This window comes from Canis lupus, chromosome 1, assembly GCF_011100685.1.
Source record: "Canis lupus familiaris isolate Mischka breed German Shepherd chromosome 1, alternate assembly UU_Cfam_GSD_1.0, whole genome shotgun sequence".
NCBI lineage: Eukaryota > Metazoa > Chordata > Mammalia > Carnivora > Canidae > Canis > Canis lupus.
In genome coordinates this window covers 108,731,268-108,750,493 of record NC_049222.1, presented here as the reverse complement: position 1 = coordinate 108,750,493, position 19,226 = coordinate 108,731,268, and the positions used below count along the sequence as shown (strand labels likewise).

The following is a 19,226-nucleotide window of genomic DNA, read 5'->3' as shown; positions in this document are numbered from 1 at the left end:
AATAAATGCTGAAACATTCCTTTGTAATCATTTTACTACATCATACTATATTCGGTGCTTTTTTTTAAAAGTACATAATTTTCTCTTTTTAATCTCTACACTCAACCAGGGCTTGAACTCAGGGTGCCAAGATCAAAAGTTGCATGCTTCCCTGACTGGGCCAGCCAGGCACCTCTATACCTTGGCCCTCTTAAAGTTATCTACAATTATGTTATCTGTGTAGGGAAAATACTCTGTAATAACAGGCTACTGCACAACTATTTCCAACTCTGTATTAACAGGACATCATGTTTGTACTTTGAAATACACGATGATGGAAGTAGTCACCCCATGGAAATTGGCAAATACTGTAAGTAAAGGCTCTCCCCCCTCTCCTAGGGAGGCTGGTGTTGAACATTCTCCAGCACACCATGTCAGGGACCTCATTCCATCCTTCAGCCTCATCAGCAGCCAGTTTCCCAGAACACCTAGTTGGTTATTTGCATTGGTTCCCAGCTCAACCAATGACACAGTGATCCTTGCATCAGTTATTGCCTGTTGGTGTATAGCTTGTCAAGACACCTTCCTGAGGAAAAAAAAAAAAGGCAGCCTGAGTGGCTCAGAGGTTTAGTGCTGCCTTTGACCCAGGGCGTGATCCTGGAGGCCCAGGTCCGAGTCCCATGTCGGGCTCCCTGCATAGAGTCTGCTTCTCCCTGTGCCTGTGCCTGTGTCTCTGCCTCTCGTTCCCTCTCTCTCTGTCTCTCAAGAATAAATAAAATCTTTTATAAAAAAAAAAAAAAAGACACCTTCCTGAAAGAAGAGGTACCTGCCTCATTCAGAAATTTCTGAATTTGTTGGTAAGACTGGATAAGCTCGTTCATTCTCCCCGATTCCTATGCAAATTACCCCAACCTCTCTGATTCTCATGTGCCCCTGTGATATCCAGGAACAGAATCCAATACTACCATCACCTTTTTCCAAGTAATCATTCTTCTTACTTGGAATGCAAGTCCTTACGAAACTGACGTGCAACACCAGTGTGGAGCAGACTTAGGTTCTCTGAAAATTTATTTTTAGAAAGCATCTCCGGAGGTATCTCATCACCAATAAGGCTTAATTTTACACCATAATGCTGTCTGGAAAACAAAACAAAAGTTGTGTTATGAATACAGATGGAGGTCTGGTGGCAGGACAATCTCTCCACATGACTTTATGTTAAAAGCCCTAGACCCCATGCTTTGTCTTTAGGAGAATCTTCTCTCAAGCCCTTCATTACAATGCATTTAACCGGGGATCCCTGGGTGGCGCAGCAGTTTGGCGCCTGCCTTTGGCCCAGGGCGCAATCCTGGAGACCCGGGATCGAATCCCACGTCGGGCTCCCGGTGCATGGAGCCTGCTTCTCCCTCTGCCTGTGTCTCTGCCTCTCTCTCTCTCTCTGTGACTATCATAAATAAATAAAAATTAAAAAAAAAAAAAACAATGCATTTAACCCTATCTCTGTGTCCCACTCAACATTGCTCTCTCCATGTCCAGGAAGCAGAATCAGTTGTTTCTCAACACCTAGTATTTGCTGGAAGGTTTTGTTTCGTATTAGGCTGTGGACCTAAGTGACCTTATTGAGTACTTAGGAAGAAGAGAAGATTCCTAGCTTATATTCAGCCTTCACCTATCATTTGTGCCCAAGAGAATGGGACTCTACTGTGATCGATTGAAATTCTAGGACATCAGTGGAGATTATGTATTTGCTGTAAGAATCCACGCAGTACTAATGCTCCTCTTCCACCTCCTGCTTCCTCACAGTGACGGACATGTGAGAATACTAGGGGGGAAGGAGACGATGGATATCAGGCTTATTTTCTTCCACAGGAGATCCTCATCCAGGTGTGGAACAGGAAAGCCCTATGCTAGGTGACTTCTTCTTCATATTGGAGAGCTGGGCTCTGGTCTCCCTTGGCTGGCTGGGATCAAGATGGGGTTAGGAGCAGGGAATGTCCTTGGGCCAAGACTTACACTTTCTAATATGATAGCCACTAGCCAAGTGTGCCTATTTAAACTTAAATTTCAAGTAAGTAAAGTAGAAAATCAGTTCCTCACTTGAACTAGCCATATTTCAAGTGGTCCAAACACCACAAAGAGCCAATGGTTTCCATATTAGACACCCCGGATATGAAATTACGCCTACTGTGGCAAGATTTCTCTTGATAGCCCTGACCAGAATCATCTGCTACAGTCCAATTGAACAGAGACTGGCATTGGAGTATGTGGCATTGGTTCAACCAAATAAAGTGTTTCATGGAGTACTATTAGCCATGGTCCCCTATGTGGAAACATTGCGTTGAGAAGAGGTGGATAGATAAAGCAGGACAGAAGATTTCTTGAGCTTGTCAGCAATATTTTCCAGGCTGTCAAATATTGCCTTGAAACAAAGTTTGTAATCCGAATTAATAGTACTGGGTCAATGTCAACTTCCTGGTTTTGACAATGACTATTTTTATAAAGGGTATTATCATTTGGAGAATCTGGGTAGACTGTTCATTTTTACTTCTTTTGTACATTTGTTGCTACTTCCCATGAGTCTTAAACTATCTCAAATAAAAAATTATAGTGACAAAAAAGAAAGAATATGTGGGCATTTAAACAAATAATTTAAATGTCTTGGCTTTTCATGAATCTCTATGAGACAGAAGGACAAGATCCAAAATCTTCTCCCCCTCCCCACTCCCAAATATAGTATCCCTTACATATTAATGTCATCAATGTCTGTGTCATGAGAAGAGGGCGGGGACTTCAGGCTTTCATCTGACAGCTTGGTGCTCTCTGAGTGCTGGTCCACTGTGCTTGCATCACAGGTACACTCACCCGGCCTGGGAAAACACAAGGGAGTTATCATTGGATTCTGTGTGAGGAACTTGATGGTGGGACGGTCTCTTCACTGTGATGTAGTGGAAGTAACAAATCAGAGGCTCCATCTTCAGAGATGCAATCTCTGATGTCCACCCTGGGATTCACTTATTTCACTGTATTAACTGTTCTCCTTCTCCACTCAGCAGACAGTGATCTCACCTCAGGAGTCATGCAACATTTGATTCTTAACCCTTCATGTTCATCAATGTATATGTAATACCTGGGAAGACTCACTATAGACTCACATATAACTTGTATAACAATATTGTGTACCAGTAACATGGGGGTTGTAGAATGTTCCTTACTCTACTGCTATCCTTCAGAGGCCCTAAAAAAGGAGGAAACTTTTATAAAGTTGCACAACACTGCATGAATTATACTTCCCCAAAAGCAGTATCTATTTAGGGTGAGTCTGTCCTGACTCCAGAGACCAAAGAGATAAGAATCCACAGCTTGGCACTGCCATTTCTTAGAACTTCCATTCATGTCAAAATTGGTGCTTCACTCTCTGAGGTAAATATCTGTCTTCTAACTTTTAAATAAGGATATGACACAAATCCTTGTGATGATTAATTATAGAAGGGTAATATTACTTAGTATAGAAAGCTAGAAAACAAGCTTTACAAGCTAGAAAACATTAGGCTCCCAAAGAAAATAACTCACTTCAGTGATCCTCCAAATTCCCTAGCATGTGGGGATTTTACATATGTCATAGTAGCTGAATCTTTGGTCCAACTGATTTATTACTGCAAGTTCTATGACTCTGCAACAATGTGCATTAATTGGCCACAGATAAGACATGACCCTCTGGAAAGCAGCTGATGAGGAGCAGCTGAAGCACTCATGGATACAGCTTAGTGAGTTTGACTCATGCCATCAGATCGTCAAAAGCATGGCCATGGCATCCGGGAAAGAGTTGGAGGAACACCCACAGAGTCGCTTGTGCTCAGGTCTGAAGGTATTGTGGTCAGAGGCAAGGTTTTATTACCTGACAATGGAGACAAGAAGTCTAAGTAATACATCTTGGTGCCTTTAAGCAGGTTTTCCCCTTCAAGTATGATGAGAAGAGTGAATACATAAAATTGTGAGCAGCGGAGTGCCTGGGTACTCAGTTAAGTATCTGCCTTCACCTCAGGTTGTGATCTCAAGGTCCTGAGATCCAGCCCCTCACTGGGTTCCCTGTTCATCATGGTGTCTGCTTCTCATTCTCCCTCTGCCCTTCACCCTGGCTCCTGCTCTCTCTCTCTCTCTCATAAATAAAATGTTTTTTAAAAAAATGTAAGCTGAGACTTTTCATTAAAAAAAAAAAAAAAAAAGAGGGCTTCCTGCGGGAAGCCTGCTTCTCCCTCTGCCTATGTCTCTGCCTCTCTCTTCGTGTCTCTCATGAATAAATAAATAAAATCTTTAAAAAAAGAAAGAAGAAAGAAAGAAAGAGAAAGAAAGAAAGAAAGAAAGAAAGAAAGAAAGAAAGAAAGAAAGAAACACAGAAAGAAAGAAAGAAAGAAAGAAAGAAAGAAAGAAAGAAAGAAAGAAAGAAAGCCATAGTACTCAGTATTTCATGGAACAATAATGAGATACAGAAGAATCAAAACCATCAAGAGCCCTCAAAGGCTTAATAGATATACTCTCACCGTGTCAGATGGCATCTTGTGCATCTGTGCATCTCTTTCTTTAATGTATCTCTTTCCATGTTAACAGCCAGTGTGTCTGTCTCTCCATTACACCTCTATTAACACTGAGAACAGAAAAAGAAGGAAATTGTATTCAAATAAGTTGGAAAAACCTGAAGATACAAGTTAGTGTTGTATCTGTCCGGGATATACAAAATCGTTCATTGTCCAGTTCAAAAGAAATACGTCGGTAGCATTGTTTCCAGTAATGCTGGCACTTTGGAGAGAAACCAAGAAAGATTATAAACCTTAAATGCTGCTTTATTTCATATCTAACCCTCTATGTGCAAATACAAGTGATAGAGAATAGCTCCTAGATATAGAGATAGCTCCTAGATCAGAGAAGTGAGATCACCAGGATGGCGGTAGAGGAGACCCCAGCCCCATTCCACTGATGAAAATCAACAATTACACAGCTACCCATAAACAGAAACAGCTCCGGGAGGCATTTGGAATCCACATAAGAATTTGCAGCAACACAGTGGGACAAACTACTGGAGAAGAAAACATACCAAATGAGAAAGAAGAACAGTTTCACTTAGCCCACACCGCCTTGCAGTTTATAAGGTATGGAGATGGCTTTGTGCCTTAAACCTCACAAACCAACCTCTGTGAGGTTCGAATGTGTCCTCTGTAGCGTCCACACCTCTCTCTGCCTTCAGAGAATAAGGAGAATCAGGACCTTGCTCTGGGTGAGGCTTTGGCTCCAGGGAATGTTGTGGCTGGTTTGCTCCTCCTTCCAGACCATTAAATTTTCTCCACATCAGCAATAAGTTTGCTTTGCTTTCTTGTCATCTGTGTGTTCATTGGAGTAGCACTTTTCCTTTCCCTCAAGAACTTTCCATTGCATTCATAACTTGGCTAACTTGCACAAGAAGTTTGGTTTTTGGCCCATGTCAGTTTTCAACTTGCCTTCCCCATTAAGCATCATCACTTGTAGCCTTCCATTGAAACTGATAAGACATTTGACTCTTCCTTTTGCTTGAATACTGAGAGGCCATTCTTGGGGTATTAATTAGCCCAATTTCAACATTGCTGTGTCTCAAGGACTAGGGAGGCCTGAGCAGAGGGAGAGAGATGGGGAGCGGCAGGCCCGGGGAGCATGTCGGAACATACACAACACGTATTGATTAAGTTCATCATCTTATAATGGCGTGCTTCATTACAATATAAAAATTGCAGAATTGCAGAGGTTTATCTCAGGGAGCCCAAGAATGAATCTTGTGGACACAAAAGGGTGAAGTAAAGTGGACGTTTATTAAGTGAAAGTGAAAGCAGAAAAGAAAGAAAATGCTCTCTAGAGTGAGAGTGGTCCCAAATGGCTTGCCACTGAGGATTTTTAGGGTCAGTCTTTTATTGAGAACTTGACAGGAAGCTCCTGGCCTTGAGATTCTTGTGCCCTCTTGGATTGAGCAAGGGCTACTGATAAAGCTCATAGAGACTTCCTTCTTGAGGTGTGGTCATTTACAATGTAACTGCCATTTATGATTATAATGTAACCGCCAAAGAAACCTACTCCCTAACCTTCCGGGGTCAGGTGGTCTGCTCCATTCCCATATCTACTGTTCACTCTGGCTTAGAGCTTCTGCCTGCCAGGAATAGTTTCAGAGCCTAGTCAGAGGCCCCCTATCTCTCCCTGCCTGTACTTAACCCTTTCCTGACTCATTCCTCCCCCTGGTTTAGTAATCCTAACTGCCATTAGGGTATGAGACAGGACCGCTCTGGCTGCTGCCCATTGAAATGAGGTAGCATGCTGTATGGTAGTTAGAATCTATCCAGGCCGGGGGAGAGGGGGTGTGAGGTATGGCTCTGGGGTGGGGGGGAGCAGGAGGTCATGATGGGCAGCAGATGATACTTGCATCAGTACATGAAAAAGAACAAGCATAAAATGAATGTCAAGCTCCAGATTGTGATCACATCTCTTAGATAAGATCCTCAATTACCAACACCATTAAATAGATCAGTGGCTATCTTGATCTTATTTAATTGTTCAAGACTATCAATTGGGACACTTTGTGAGAGTTATCTGCAATGTTAAAATAACACACGTGAGGAAACTCCTTGAATCCTAAATGAGGAGGTAGCAATTGTAGATAATCAAAAGTGGCTAATCAAAGGTGGTTTCAGAAAGTCCCTCTGTGCCTTCCCTTAATTTTTGGTTAAGTACAGCTAGTGCCTGGGAAGTATCATTTAGAGTCCTGCTCTGAGTAAACATACTGTTTTGCTTATTTTGTGTTGTAGTCTTAGGGTAACCCAGAGTCCCACCAAAGAGGCAGCCAAAGCTATTGTGTCAATTACTCTGAAGTTTACCTCAAGTTGTCTAGCTTAGGCAAACCACTTTTAAAGACAATCTGAACTAAGATTTAATATCCACAAAGGTGGGTTACTGAAACATAATTTCTCCTATAATAACCCAACTTTTTAGAGATAGCCAACTTGAGACTGATTTGTTTGCAAAGCGAGTCCAATTTTAACCTACTTGCTTCAATTATTTACATGAGCTCAGCAAGAACAGCAACTGGCCATGTAGCTCGTTTAAAATCTGCTTTGCTGAAAGTTTTTATAAGGAATCTCTAGGTGGAACTTGTAGTAGCCACTCACGGCCGGAAGCCAAGCCAAGTCCTTGCCATCAGACATGCCTGCAATACCTGTAGATGTGGGTAGGTTCCTCTTCACCAGGTCCCAAAGTATCCTGAGTTTCCTGCACCTGCCAGGAAGTGACATTCTTTACTCACATGGTGGAGGCTGCTGGGAACTCCATTTTTTTTTACAAGATTTTATTTATTTATTCATGAGAAACACACAGAGAGAGGCAGAGACACAGGCAGAGAGAGAAGCAGGCTCCATGCAGGGAGCCCAGAGTGAGACTCAATCCCCACACCCCAGGATCACGCCCTGAGCAGATGGCAGACACTCAACTGCTGAGCCACCCAGGCGTCCCTGCTGGGAGCTTTATACGCGAGGTATCAGGCCAACAGTTTCAAGGTGCTTTAGGGCTCCACGTTTCATAAAGTCACCTCAGGTCCTTAAAGCTATTTGGTCAGATCTGAGTCTATTCAAGTCTCTCTCAAATATGGCATTCTAGTCAAAGCCTTGGTAAAATAACCAATGTTTCCAATGGTGTCCTGTTAGAAGGAGAATAGATTCTTATTCAAATCATGCAAATGACTATAATGCCATGGAAGAAAGAATACTTACTGAGACCTTTTGAATTTCAGAGGGTTCAGCTAGAGAGAAAAGTTAAATGCTTCCGTTGGTTTACAAATGTTACACTATTACATTTCTGTAAAAGTCATAGTTTCTTCAGAGAAAGGTTTTTTTGATCTGAAAGACCAAACATCAGAGGATCGGCAATGTTTTAAACAAGAGTTCCAAAACTGTAATCATTTTCTTTGTTCATTTGGTCCCATGTTACTAATTCTTGTTCAGTTTAAATGCAGCGTTTAGTTGGTTTTGGAAATTCTCACCCATTTTAGTTTAAAATTAAAGATATCAAACATCTGTATTTGTCCTAAAAGTCCTTTTTATGAATCTTCTTAAAGACGAAACTCATTTTATAAGAGAATAAGGAAAACTATGAATGATGAAAAGATTTAAAAATGGGCACAGCTAAAGAGCTGATGGGAAGTGACAATATAGCTGGCAAGGAAATTTAGTTTTTTTGAGACATGTAACATTTTAATTATTAGAATATTAAGTGATGACCTTATTACCAAAACAAATTAAAACTTTAGGAATTGCATATCATCTCAAAAATAGTTTTTTTGTGTTTTTTTTTTTTGTTACTCATGAGAGAGAGAGAGAGAGAGAGAGGCAGAGACACAGGCAGAGGGAGAAGCAGGCTCTATGAAGGGAGCCCGACCCGGGTCTCGATCCCGGGACTCCAGGATCAGACCTTGGGCTGAAGGCGGTGCTAAACTGCTGAGCCAGCCAGGCTGTCCTCAACAATAGTTATTACATTTACCCAGACAATATAACCTAGGGCTTATCATTATTTGTTTTTGGTGCTTCCCAAGTACCTTAACATAACCAAATAAACAAGCCTAATTGGTCAAAACTGCTTTGTTTATCATTTAAATCTTGGAGAAGTTTGTTTAAAGCTTCAGATGGGGCACCTGGGGGATCAGTGGTTGAGAACCAACTATGACATCGGGCTCCCTGCGGGGTGCCTGCTTATCCCTCCGTCTATGTCTCTGCCTCTCTTTGTGTGTCTCATGAATAAATATTAAAAATCTTACATCAAAAACCTCAGAAAGTTATAAAGCACGGGCCTAAGTAGGATTATAGGTCATTATAAAAAGCCAAAACTTAATTATTTATTTGACCAAAATGACCTTAAGATTCCGAAGGCAAATATGTAGGGTCAGACAATTGTTAGCAAAACTTAGCTCTTTTAATACTGAGAAGCTTTAACTAAGTAATCAATGACCTGAAATGACAAAATATAGAAACTGGTTTTCCTGGATAGATAAAGAAAAAACAACTTTTTTTTTTTTTACATTTTATAAAGACGAGACCAACGATTTAAGAAAACTTTGTCTTTTGAACAGAGAGAAAGCATAATTTCAATCTTCTACCGATGTACCTTTAGAATCCATTCATTTTAATCTTAGTCCATCCTGACCACATATCAAATGTTTTCCCTAAGATTTCCCTTCATAAACCTTCCACAACTTTCCTTCACATTCAGGTTTGGTCTAAGTCATTTCTTTTCAAACAATCTGTCTTATTTAGGACAAAATCACCTTCTTTTGCCTTTAACAAAAATATTTTCCCATTACTTACATCTTGCTTATGTATCTCCTACTTTTCTACATGCAGAGTTCTTTCCCTTCTTTCTGAAAGTCTTCATTACACTTAGTAGAATTTTAACTCTTAGTGGAAACTAAGTAGCAACTAAATATGAACTGTTACACCAAAACTGTTTAGAGGGCAAATTTATGAGTCCCTTAAGCACAAGGTATGTTTACAAGCAGATTCAAATATTTGGGGTTTTTGTTGTTGTTGTTGTTTTGGTTGTTTTTGCAGTAAGAAGTCAAAATCACAAGCCTACATCTGGTAATCAATGGTCTAGTACTTTATCCTGTTTGGAGAAAACCTAGACCTTCCAATGAATTCAATCCCAATTTATCATCTGAGCAAAACTTCCAAGTTTCAGGTCACCAAAGACGTTGAAAGCTGTTTTGGCAATTACCCATGAAAACTTTGAGACAGATAATTCACCATCACTGTAAGTTATCTGCTTGCTGACCAACTGCCACAGGGATCATGAGCTATTGGACCCTCAGTAAATCTTGGTAGAACACAAGTTTCACATCTAATGTTGATGACTTTAAGACATGTTTAAGACATGTTTAAAAAATAATAATAAAAAATTTTTTTAAAAAAAGACATGTTTAGGGGCACCTGGGTGGCTCACTGGTTGAGTATCTGCTTTCCACTCAGGTCATGATTCCGGGAGCAGATCCCAGGGTCCTGGGATCGAGTCCCGCTTCAGGCTCCCTGCTCAGAGGGGAGTCTGCCTCTGCCTCTGCCTCTCTCTCTTTTTCTCTCTCATGAATAGATAAGTAAATTCTTTAAAAAAAGATAAAGACCTTCTTATTTTAATTAAACCAAAAGCTGAAATTAGCTTAAATAGTAAATTATACTCTACCTGGATTCCCTTTAGAAGTCAATCAATTTGTTTCCCACTGTCCATTTGTACCACTGGGAGAAATGGTGGGGAAATCTGCAGTGAGCAGTGTCCACAGGCCACACCTAAGGTTGTACAGAAACAGGAAGAGGAGGTGGGGAAGCAGAAGAGGCAGGGTGCTGCCCAGAGGCAGAAAAACAACATTCTGGGTCCTAAAGCCTGTCACCTCCAACAGATGAGCAGATGCACATTTGTGTTCATTTGTTTTTCCACCAAAGTGTAATTAGGCAGTCCGTGTCAGGCAGGCCAGGGAAGACAGGGAATCTGTCCAAAACAAAGGGAGTTTTGACAGCTGCTTGGGAATATTCCGTAAGTCCCCATCCTCAGAGAGACTAAGCAGAGACAGCTGGTTCCAATTATAGCCACTAACCTGGGAAATGAGAGGGAAGCCCCACATCTACTAGGAGAAGGAACAGTGTGAGAGAGAGTTAGCACCCCCTTTGCTAGGGAGGGCCTGTGTTTCCTCCAGCAACCTGAGTTTATTCTGAGAAGGTCAACTTAGATATTTATCAATCCAATCTGTTAGGAGGGAATTTATTAGCCAGACATGTTTGGGCAAACACATTCTGCCAGAGGCCCTCAGGTCAAGGTCCTGGTGGAATGCAATGAAACTACCTTTTTTAAAAAAAAAAAAAAGGGATCCCTGGGTGGCGCAGCGGTTTGGCGCCTGCCTTTGGCCCAGGGCGCGATCCTGGAGACCTGGGATCGAGTCCCACGTCGGACTCCTGGTGCATGGAGCCTGCTTCTCCCTCTGCCTGTGTCTCTGCCTCTCTCTCTCTCACTGTGTGCCTATCATAAATAAATAAAAAATTAAAAAAAAAATTTATTCAGGGGATCCCTGGGTGGCTCATCGGAAAAGGCTGAGGTTGGGTCAGATGAGGAGTAGGGACTTCCTCTTTACAAAAAGCCCATCTCCTGTTATTTATAATCTAATGCTCCTGCGATGGAGAACTGGCATCTGTCTCCCTTCTCATCTGGAGTCTGCTTCTCCCTCTCCCTCTGCAGCGTCCCCTGATTGTTCTCTCTCTCTCTTTGTCAAATAAATTTTTAAAAATCTTTTTATTTATTTTTTTTTAAGATTTTATTTATTTATTCATGATAGTCACAGAGAGAGAGAGAGAGGCAGAGACACAGGCAGAGGGAGAAGCAGGCTCCATGCACCGGGAGCCCGATGTGGGATTCGATCCCGGGTTTCCAGGATCGCGCCCTGGGCCAAAGGCAGGCGCCAAACTGCTGCGCCACCCAGGGATCCCTAAAAATCTTTTTTAAATTAAAATATATTTAATATTTTGATATCATAGCTTGACTAACTTTGTCAAACAACCTCAGTTTTCTTATATGTAAAATAGCAATAAAAGCAATCCAAATTTCAGCATTAGCCAGGATCTGGATGTCATTGTCCTAATTAATGCCTGGCTTGCTGGCTTCTTTCTTTCTTTCTTTCTTTCTTTCTTTCTTTCTTTCTTTCTTTCTTTCTTTCTTCTTCTTTCATATATTTTTTATTGGCTTTCAATTTGCCAACATATAGCATAACACCCAGTGCTCATCCCATCAAGTGTCCCCCTCAGTGCCCATCACCCAGTCACCCCAATCTCCCTTCCACCACCCCTCCCACTACCCCTTGTTCATCTCCCAGAGTTAGGAGTCTCTCATGTTCTGTCTCCCTCCCTGATATTTCCCACTCATTTTCTCTCCTTTCCCCTTCAGTCCCTTTCACTATTTTTTATATTCCCCAAATGAATGAGACCATATAATGTTTATCCTTCTCCGATTGACTTATTTCACTCAGCATAATACCCTCCAGTTCCATCCACATTGAAGCAAATGGTGGGTATTCGTCATTTCTAATGGCTGAGTAATACTCCATTGTATACATAGACCACATCTTCTTTATCCATTCATCTGTCGATGGACACCAAGGCTCCTTCCACAGTTTGGCTATTGTGGACATTGCTGTTATAAACATTGGGGTGCAGGTGTTCCGGTGTTTCTCTGCATCTGCATCTTTGTGGTAAATCCCCAGTAGTGCAATTGCTGGGTTGTAAGGCAGATCTATTTTTAACTCTTTGAGGAACCTCCACAGTTTGCCAGAGTGGCTGCTCCAGTTCACATTCCCACCAATACTGAAAGAGGGCTCCCCTTTCTCCACATCCTCTCCAATGTTTGTTGTTTCCTGTCTTGGAAATTCCACCATTCTCACTGGTGTGAGGTGGTATCTCACCGTGGTTTAGATTTGTATTTCCCTGATGGCCAGTGATGTGGAGCATTTTCTCATGTGCTTGTTGGCCGTGTCTATGTCTTCCTCTGTGAAATTTCTGTTCATGTCTTTTGCCCATTTCATGATTGGATTGTTTGTTTCTTTGCTGTTGAATTTCCTAAGTTCTTTATAGATCTTGGATACTAGCACTTTATCTGATTTGTCATTTGCAAATATCTTCTCCCATTCTGTAGGTTGTCTTTTAGTTTTGTTGACTTTTTTGCTGTGCAGAAGATTGTTCTCTTGATGAAGTCCCAATAGTTCATTTTTGCTTTTGTTTCCCTTGCCTTCATAGATGTATCTTGCAAGAAGTTGCTATGGCCAAGTTAAAAAAGGGTATTGCCTGTGTTCTCCTCTAGGATCTGATGGATTCTGGTCTTACATTTAGATCTTTCATCCATTTTGAATTTATCTTTGTGTATGGTGTAAGAGAATGGTCTAGTTTTATTCTTCTGCACATGGCTGTCCAATTTTCCCAGCACCATTTATTGAAGAGACTGTCCTTTTTCCAGTGGATAGTCTTTCCTGCTTTGTCAAATATTAGTTGACCATAGAGTTGAGGGCCCATTTCTGGTTTCTCTATTCTGTTCTATTGATCTATGTTTTGTTTTTGTGCCAGTAACACACTGTCTTGATGATCACAGCTTTGTAGTACAACCTGAAATCTGGCATTGTGATGCCCCTGGTTCTGGTTTTCTTTTTCTTTTTTTTTTTTTTTTTTTTTTTCTGGTTTTCTTTTTCAATATTCCCCCTGGCTATTCGGGGTCTTTTCTGATTCCACACAAATCTTAAGATGATTTGTTTCGACTTTCTGAAGAAAGTCCATGGTATTTTGATAAGGATTTAATTAAATGTGTAAATTGCCCTGGGTATCATTAACATTTTCACAATTTTAATTCTTCCAGTCCAAGAGCATGGAATATCTTTCCATTTCTTTGTGTCTTCCTCCATTTCTTTCAGAAATGTTCTGTAGTTTTTAGGGTATAGATCCTTTACCTCTTTGGTTAGGTATATTCCTAGGTATCTTATGCTTTTGGTTGCAACTATACATAGGATTGACTCCTTAATTTCTCTTTCTTCAGTCTCATTGTTAGTGTAGAGAAATGCCACTGGTTTCTGTGCATTGATTTTGTATCCTGCCACACTGCCGAATTGCTGTATGAGTTCTAGCAATCTTGGGGTGGAGTCTTTTGGGTTTTCTATGTACACTATCATGTCATCTGCAAAGAGGAAGAGTTTGACTTATTCTTTGCCAACTTCAATGCCTTTTCTTCTTGTTTCCTGATTGCTGAGCCTAGGACTTCTAGTACATGTTGAATAGCAGTGGTGAGAGTGGACATCCCTGTCGTGTTCCTGATCTTAGGGGAAAGGGTCTCAGTGTTTCCCCAGTGAGGATGATATTTGCTGTGGGCTTTTCGTAGATGGCTTTTAAGATGCTGAGGAATGTTCCCTCTATCCCTACATTCTGAAGAGTTTTGATCAGGAATGGATGCTGTATTTTGTCAAATGCTTTCTCTGCATCTATTGAGAGGATCATATCGTTTTTATTTTTTCTCTGGTTGATATGATCTATCACGTTGATTGCTTTATGAGTGTTGAACCAGCCTTGCATTCCAGGGATAAATCCCACTTGGTCATGGTGAATAATCTTCTTAATGTACTGTTGGATCCTATTGGCTAGTATCTTGTTTAGAATTTTTGAATCTGTGTTCATCAGGGATATTGGTCTATAATTCTCCTTTTTGGTGGGGTCTTTGTTTGGTTTTGGAATTAAGGCGATGCTGGCCTCATAGAATGAGGTTGGAAGTATTCCATCCCTTTCTATCTTTCGGAACAGCTTTAGTGGAATAGGTATTGTTTCTTCTTTAAGCGTTTGATAGAATTCCCCTGGGAAGCCATCTGGCCCTGGACTTTTGTGTCTTGGGAGGTTTTTGATGACTACTTCAATTTCCTCCCTGGTTATTGGCCTGTTCAGGTTTTCTTTTTCTTCCTGTTCCAGTTTTGGTAGTTTGTGGTTTTCCAGAAATGCTTCCATTTCTTCTAGATTGCCTAATTTATTGGTGTATAGCTGCTCATAATATGTTTTTAAAATCGTTTGTATTTCCTTGGGTATTGGTTGTGATCTCTCCTTTTTCATTAGTGATTTTATTAATTAGCTTCTTTTCTCTTTTGTTTTTAATAAGGCTGGCTAATGGTTTATCTGTCTTATTAATTCTTTCAAAGTACCAACCCCTGGCTTTGTTGATCTGTTCTACAGTTCTTCTGGTCTTTATTTCATTGAGTTCTGCTTGAATCTTTACTAACTCTCTTCTTCTGCTGGGTGCAGTTTTTATTTGCTGTTCCTTCTCCAGTTCCTTTAGGTGCAAGGTTAGCTTGTGTATTTGAGTTTTTCCCAGTTTTTTGAGGGATGCTTGTATTGCGATGTATTTCCCTCTCGGGACTGCTTTTGCTGTATCCCAAAGATTTGGAACGGTTGTATCTTCATTCTCGTTAGTTTCTATGAATCTTCTTAATTCTTCTCTAATTTCCTGGTTGACCCTTTCATCTTTTAGCAAGATGGTCTTTAACCTCCACATGTTTGAATTTCTTCCAAATTTCTTCTTGTGATTGAGTTCAAGTTTCAAAGCATTATGGGCTGAAAATACGCAGGGGACAATCCCAGTCTTTTGCTATCGGTTAAGACCTGATTTGTGAAAAAAATAAAAATTAAAAAAATTCTTTAAAAGGCCTGATTTGTGACCCAGTATGTGGTCGATTCTGCAGAAAGTTCCATGTGCACTTGAGAAGAATGTGTATTCATTTGCGTTTGGATGTAAAGTTCTGTAATACATGTGAAATCCATCAGGTCCAGTGAATCATTTAAAGCTCTTGTTTCTTTGGAGATGTTGTGCTTAGAAGATCTGTCATTTGCAGAAAGTGCCATGTTGAAGATTCCCAGTATAAGTGTATTATTATCTAAGTATGTCTTTACTTTGGTTATTACTTGATTGATATACTTGGCAGCTCCAACATTAGGGGCATAAATATTCATGATTGTTAGGTCCTCTTGTTGGATAGATCCTTTAAGTATGATATAGTGTCCCTCTTCATCTCTTACTACAATCTTTGGGATAAACTTTAAGTTATCTGATATGAGGATTGCTACCCCTGCTTTCTTTTAAGGACCATTTGAATAGTAAATGGTTCTCCAACCTTTCATTTTCAGGCTGTAGGTGTCCTTCTGTCTAAAATGAGTCTCCGGGATCCCTGGGTGGCGCAGCGGTTTGGCGCCTGCCTTTGGCCCAGGGCGCGATCCTGGAGACCCGGGATCGAATCCCACGTCGGGCTCCCGGTGCATGGAGCCTGCTTCTCCCTCTGCCTCTCTCTCTCTCTCTCTCTCTCTCTCTGTGACTATCATAAATAAATAAAAATTTAAAAAATAAAAAAAATAAAAAAATAAAAAAAATAAAAAAAATAAAAATAAATAAAAAAAATAAAATGAGTCTCCTGTAGACAGTAAATAGATGGGTCTTGCTTTTTTATCCAGTCTGAAACCCTGCGTCTTTTGATGGGATCATTAAACCCATTCACGTTCAGAGTTAACTATTGAAATATATGAATTTAGTGTCTTCATAATATCCATTCAGTCCCTTGTTTTTTTGACTTATTTCTTTGGGCTTCCTCTTTCTTTTACAGAATCCCCCTTAATATTTCTTGCAGAGCTGGTTTGGTGGTCACATATTCTTTCAGTTTCTGCCTATCTTGGACGCTCTTTATCTCTCCTTCTATTTTGAATGAGAGCCTTGCTGGATAGAGTATTCTTGGCTGCATGATCTTCTCATTTAGGACCCTGAATATATCCTGCCAGCACTTTCTGGCCTGCCAGGTCTCTGTGGAGAGGTCTGCTGTTAATCTAATATTTCTCCCCATGTAAGTCAGGGATCTCTTGTCTCTTGCTGCTTTACGGATTTCCTCTTTATCTTTGGAATTTGCAAGTTTCACTATTAAATATCGAGGTGTTGAACAATTTTTATTGATTTTAGGGGGGGATCTCCCTATCTCTGGATCTTAATGCCTGTTCCCCTCCCCAAGTTAGGGACGTTCTCAGCTATGATTTGTTCAAATATGCTTTCTGGTCCTCTGTCCCTTTTGGCGCCCTCTGGAACCCCAATTAAGTGTAGATTTTTCCTTCTGAGGCTGTCATTTATTTCCCTTAACCTTTCCTCATGGTCTTTTAATTGTTTTTCTCCTTTTTCCTCAGCTTCTTTCCTTGCCATCAACTTGTCCTCCATGTCACTGACTCTTTCTTCTACCTCATTAATCCTTGTCGTTAGGACCTCCAGTTTGGATTGCATTAAATAAAATTGATTTTAAATTTCAGCCTGATTAGATCTAAATTCTGCAGTCATGAAGTCTCTTGAATCCTTTATGCTTTTTTCCAGAGCCACCAGTATCTTTATAATTGTGCTTCTGAATTGGTTTTCTGACATTGAATTGTAATCCAAATTCTGTACTCTCTGCGGCGGAGAGTACTGTTTCTGATTCTCTCTTTTGTGGTGAGTTCTTTCTAGTCATTTTGCTCAGTGCAGAATGGCTAAAAATGAGTTGTACTGGAAAAAAAGAAGGAAAAAAAAAGAAAAAACAAAACAAAACAAAACAAAACAAAAAACAAGGAGGGGTATCCTCTGGTTCTATATACTGTAAATCCCTGGACTTCCCCTGGAGCTTTCCAGCGCTGCTCGGTCAAGAACTTGCTCTTCCCCTGTCCTTCCAGCTGATCTTCTGGGGGAGGGTCTGCTGTGCTGATTCTCACGTGTGTGCACCTGGGGGCGCTGCCCTGCCCCCTGCCAGGTGCATGGCTCAGTAGGAGCTGTTTATCCTGTGAGGCCCCTGTTCCCTGGCAGACCCACTCCATCCCAGGCACAGGGTGACACCAGGAGGGACAAGAACACTGGCCGCGGTCAGCTCTCCAGCTCTGGAGTCAGTTCCCGCAGTAACTAACGCAGTCTCCCAGTCTGCACTGCTCTGGATGCTCCCGGGGGTGGGGGGCGCTGATCTGCATAGCTTAGGGGCACTGGGCGGCAGGAGAGTCCTCACGGTCCTGTGTCCTCCCCACCTCTGCCTGTCCCGAGGGAACGCAGGATCCTGGGCTGTGTCCCCCTGCGCCCTGGGATCCAGGGCCTGTGCTGCTAGAATTGTGCTCCCGGGGCGCAGCTCCCAAAAGCAGCAGGGCGCAGCCCCCTCCCCCGGAGCCACCGCCTGAGCTTCTCCCGAGGCCCCGCCGGGCATGGCTCCAGCCCTTTTCCGAGCTGGGCCAGTGGTGCGGGTGCGCTCTCCCCCGGGCTCACTTCCTCTGTTAGTGACCCCGGCTACCTGGAGGCTCCACTGCCCCTCCTGCGGTTCTGCCCGAGTTCCCCGCTAAGTCCCTTTCCTTCCGGGAAGAATCCGGTGCGGATTTTTAAAGTTCCTGCTTCTCCAGGACTGTGCTTTCCTGTCCTGGAGGCTCTCGCTGCCCGCCCCCACCGTAGCACGGCTCCTCGCGGGGGCCCCTCACCCACTGGATTCTTTTTTATTTTGTTTTTTTCCATCTTCCTACCTTGTTAGAAGCACAAACTCTTCTCTCTGTAGCGTTCCAGTTGTTCTCTCTTTTAAATCTCAGGTCGAATTCATAGGGGCTCGGGATGATTTGAAAGTTATCTAGGTAAGTTGGTGGGGACAGGTGACTTGGGGACCCTACTCCTCCGCCATCTTGCCCCCCCTCCCCCGTGTTGAAAATTACATTTAAGGAATCTCTGTTCCCAGTGGGGAACTGGAACTAACAACCATGAGATCAAGAGTCAAGGGCTCTACCAACTAAGCCAGCCAGGTGCCTTAACACCCATCTTACTTTGCTCTCAGCAGCTTTAGCTTCGATTTCTTTATGCGGTAATAATAATATGCTGATTATCACCATGCTTTGCTTGCAGATGAAAACTGCAAGCTGATATACAAGTTATTTTAAGTAGAATGCATTTTATTGTAAACTGTGTTTAGATTTTCATCATATTTTCTCAAGGGCCAATTTGGTTTATGACAACTTTAAAGTTTATTTGAAAGACATGTAGAACATAATCATCTGCCTTCAGCTCAGGTCATAATCCCTAAATTCTGGGATTGAGCCCCACAATGGGTTTCCTGTTCAGTGGGGAGTCTACTTGTCCTTCTCCCTCTCCCTCCCACTGCTCATTCTCGCTCTCTCTCTCAAATAAATAAAAATCTTTAAATATAAAAATAAATAAAATACAATTTTCCTTTTATTTCAAAATAATACATGTTTTTAGCCATGTGCTTTCCTTCTTAGAGGTAAGCAAAATAAAACCTTTATTTTTCCCAACCTGATTGTCAAGGACTATCAGACTAGGAAATGTCCAGACTGTATATTAATCGAACAATATAATGTGTGTGTCACTACTGTTATATTGTGATTTCTTTCTACCATATATTTTGTGATTTCTATTTTGCCTTCTTATTTTAGGATTCTTTCTTTAACCTTTCTTACTTTAAGTTTGATCAAGAATGTTTTCTTGTTCCCTTTTTTTCTTTCTTTCCTAGCATTGATAATAATCTCATTCTCTGTTTTTTTATGATGACCTGAAATTTTTAGGACACACTTTTTTTAATAAACCTTTTTTGTTGTTTTTAAAGTAAGCTCAGAGCTCAACGTGGGACTCAAAATCATAACCTCAGGGTCAAGCATTGCATGCTC

At 41.4% G+C, this 19,226-nt stretch overlaps 1 protein-coding gene across 1 annotated transcript in view; it reads right to left on the bottom strand.

Moving 5' to 3' along the window:
- Positions 1-18,099, bottom strand: part of CARD8 (caspase recruitment domain family member 8) — a 32,019-nt gene extending 13,920 nt beyond the window's left edge. Inside the window, 5 exon segments of the mRNA XM_038528395.1 lie at positions 978-1,115; positions 2,721-2,843; positions 4,515-4,618; positions 10,207-10,310; positions 18,078-18,099. Coding sequence (XP_038384323.1) covers positions 978-1,115; positions 2,721-2,843; positions 4,515-4,573 — 320 coding nt within the window. The 5' untranslated portion in view covers positions 4,574-4,618; positions 10,207-10,310; positions 18,078-18,099.
- Between the last annotated feature and the right edge of the window lie 1,127 nt (positions 18,100-19,226).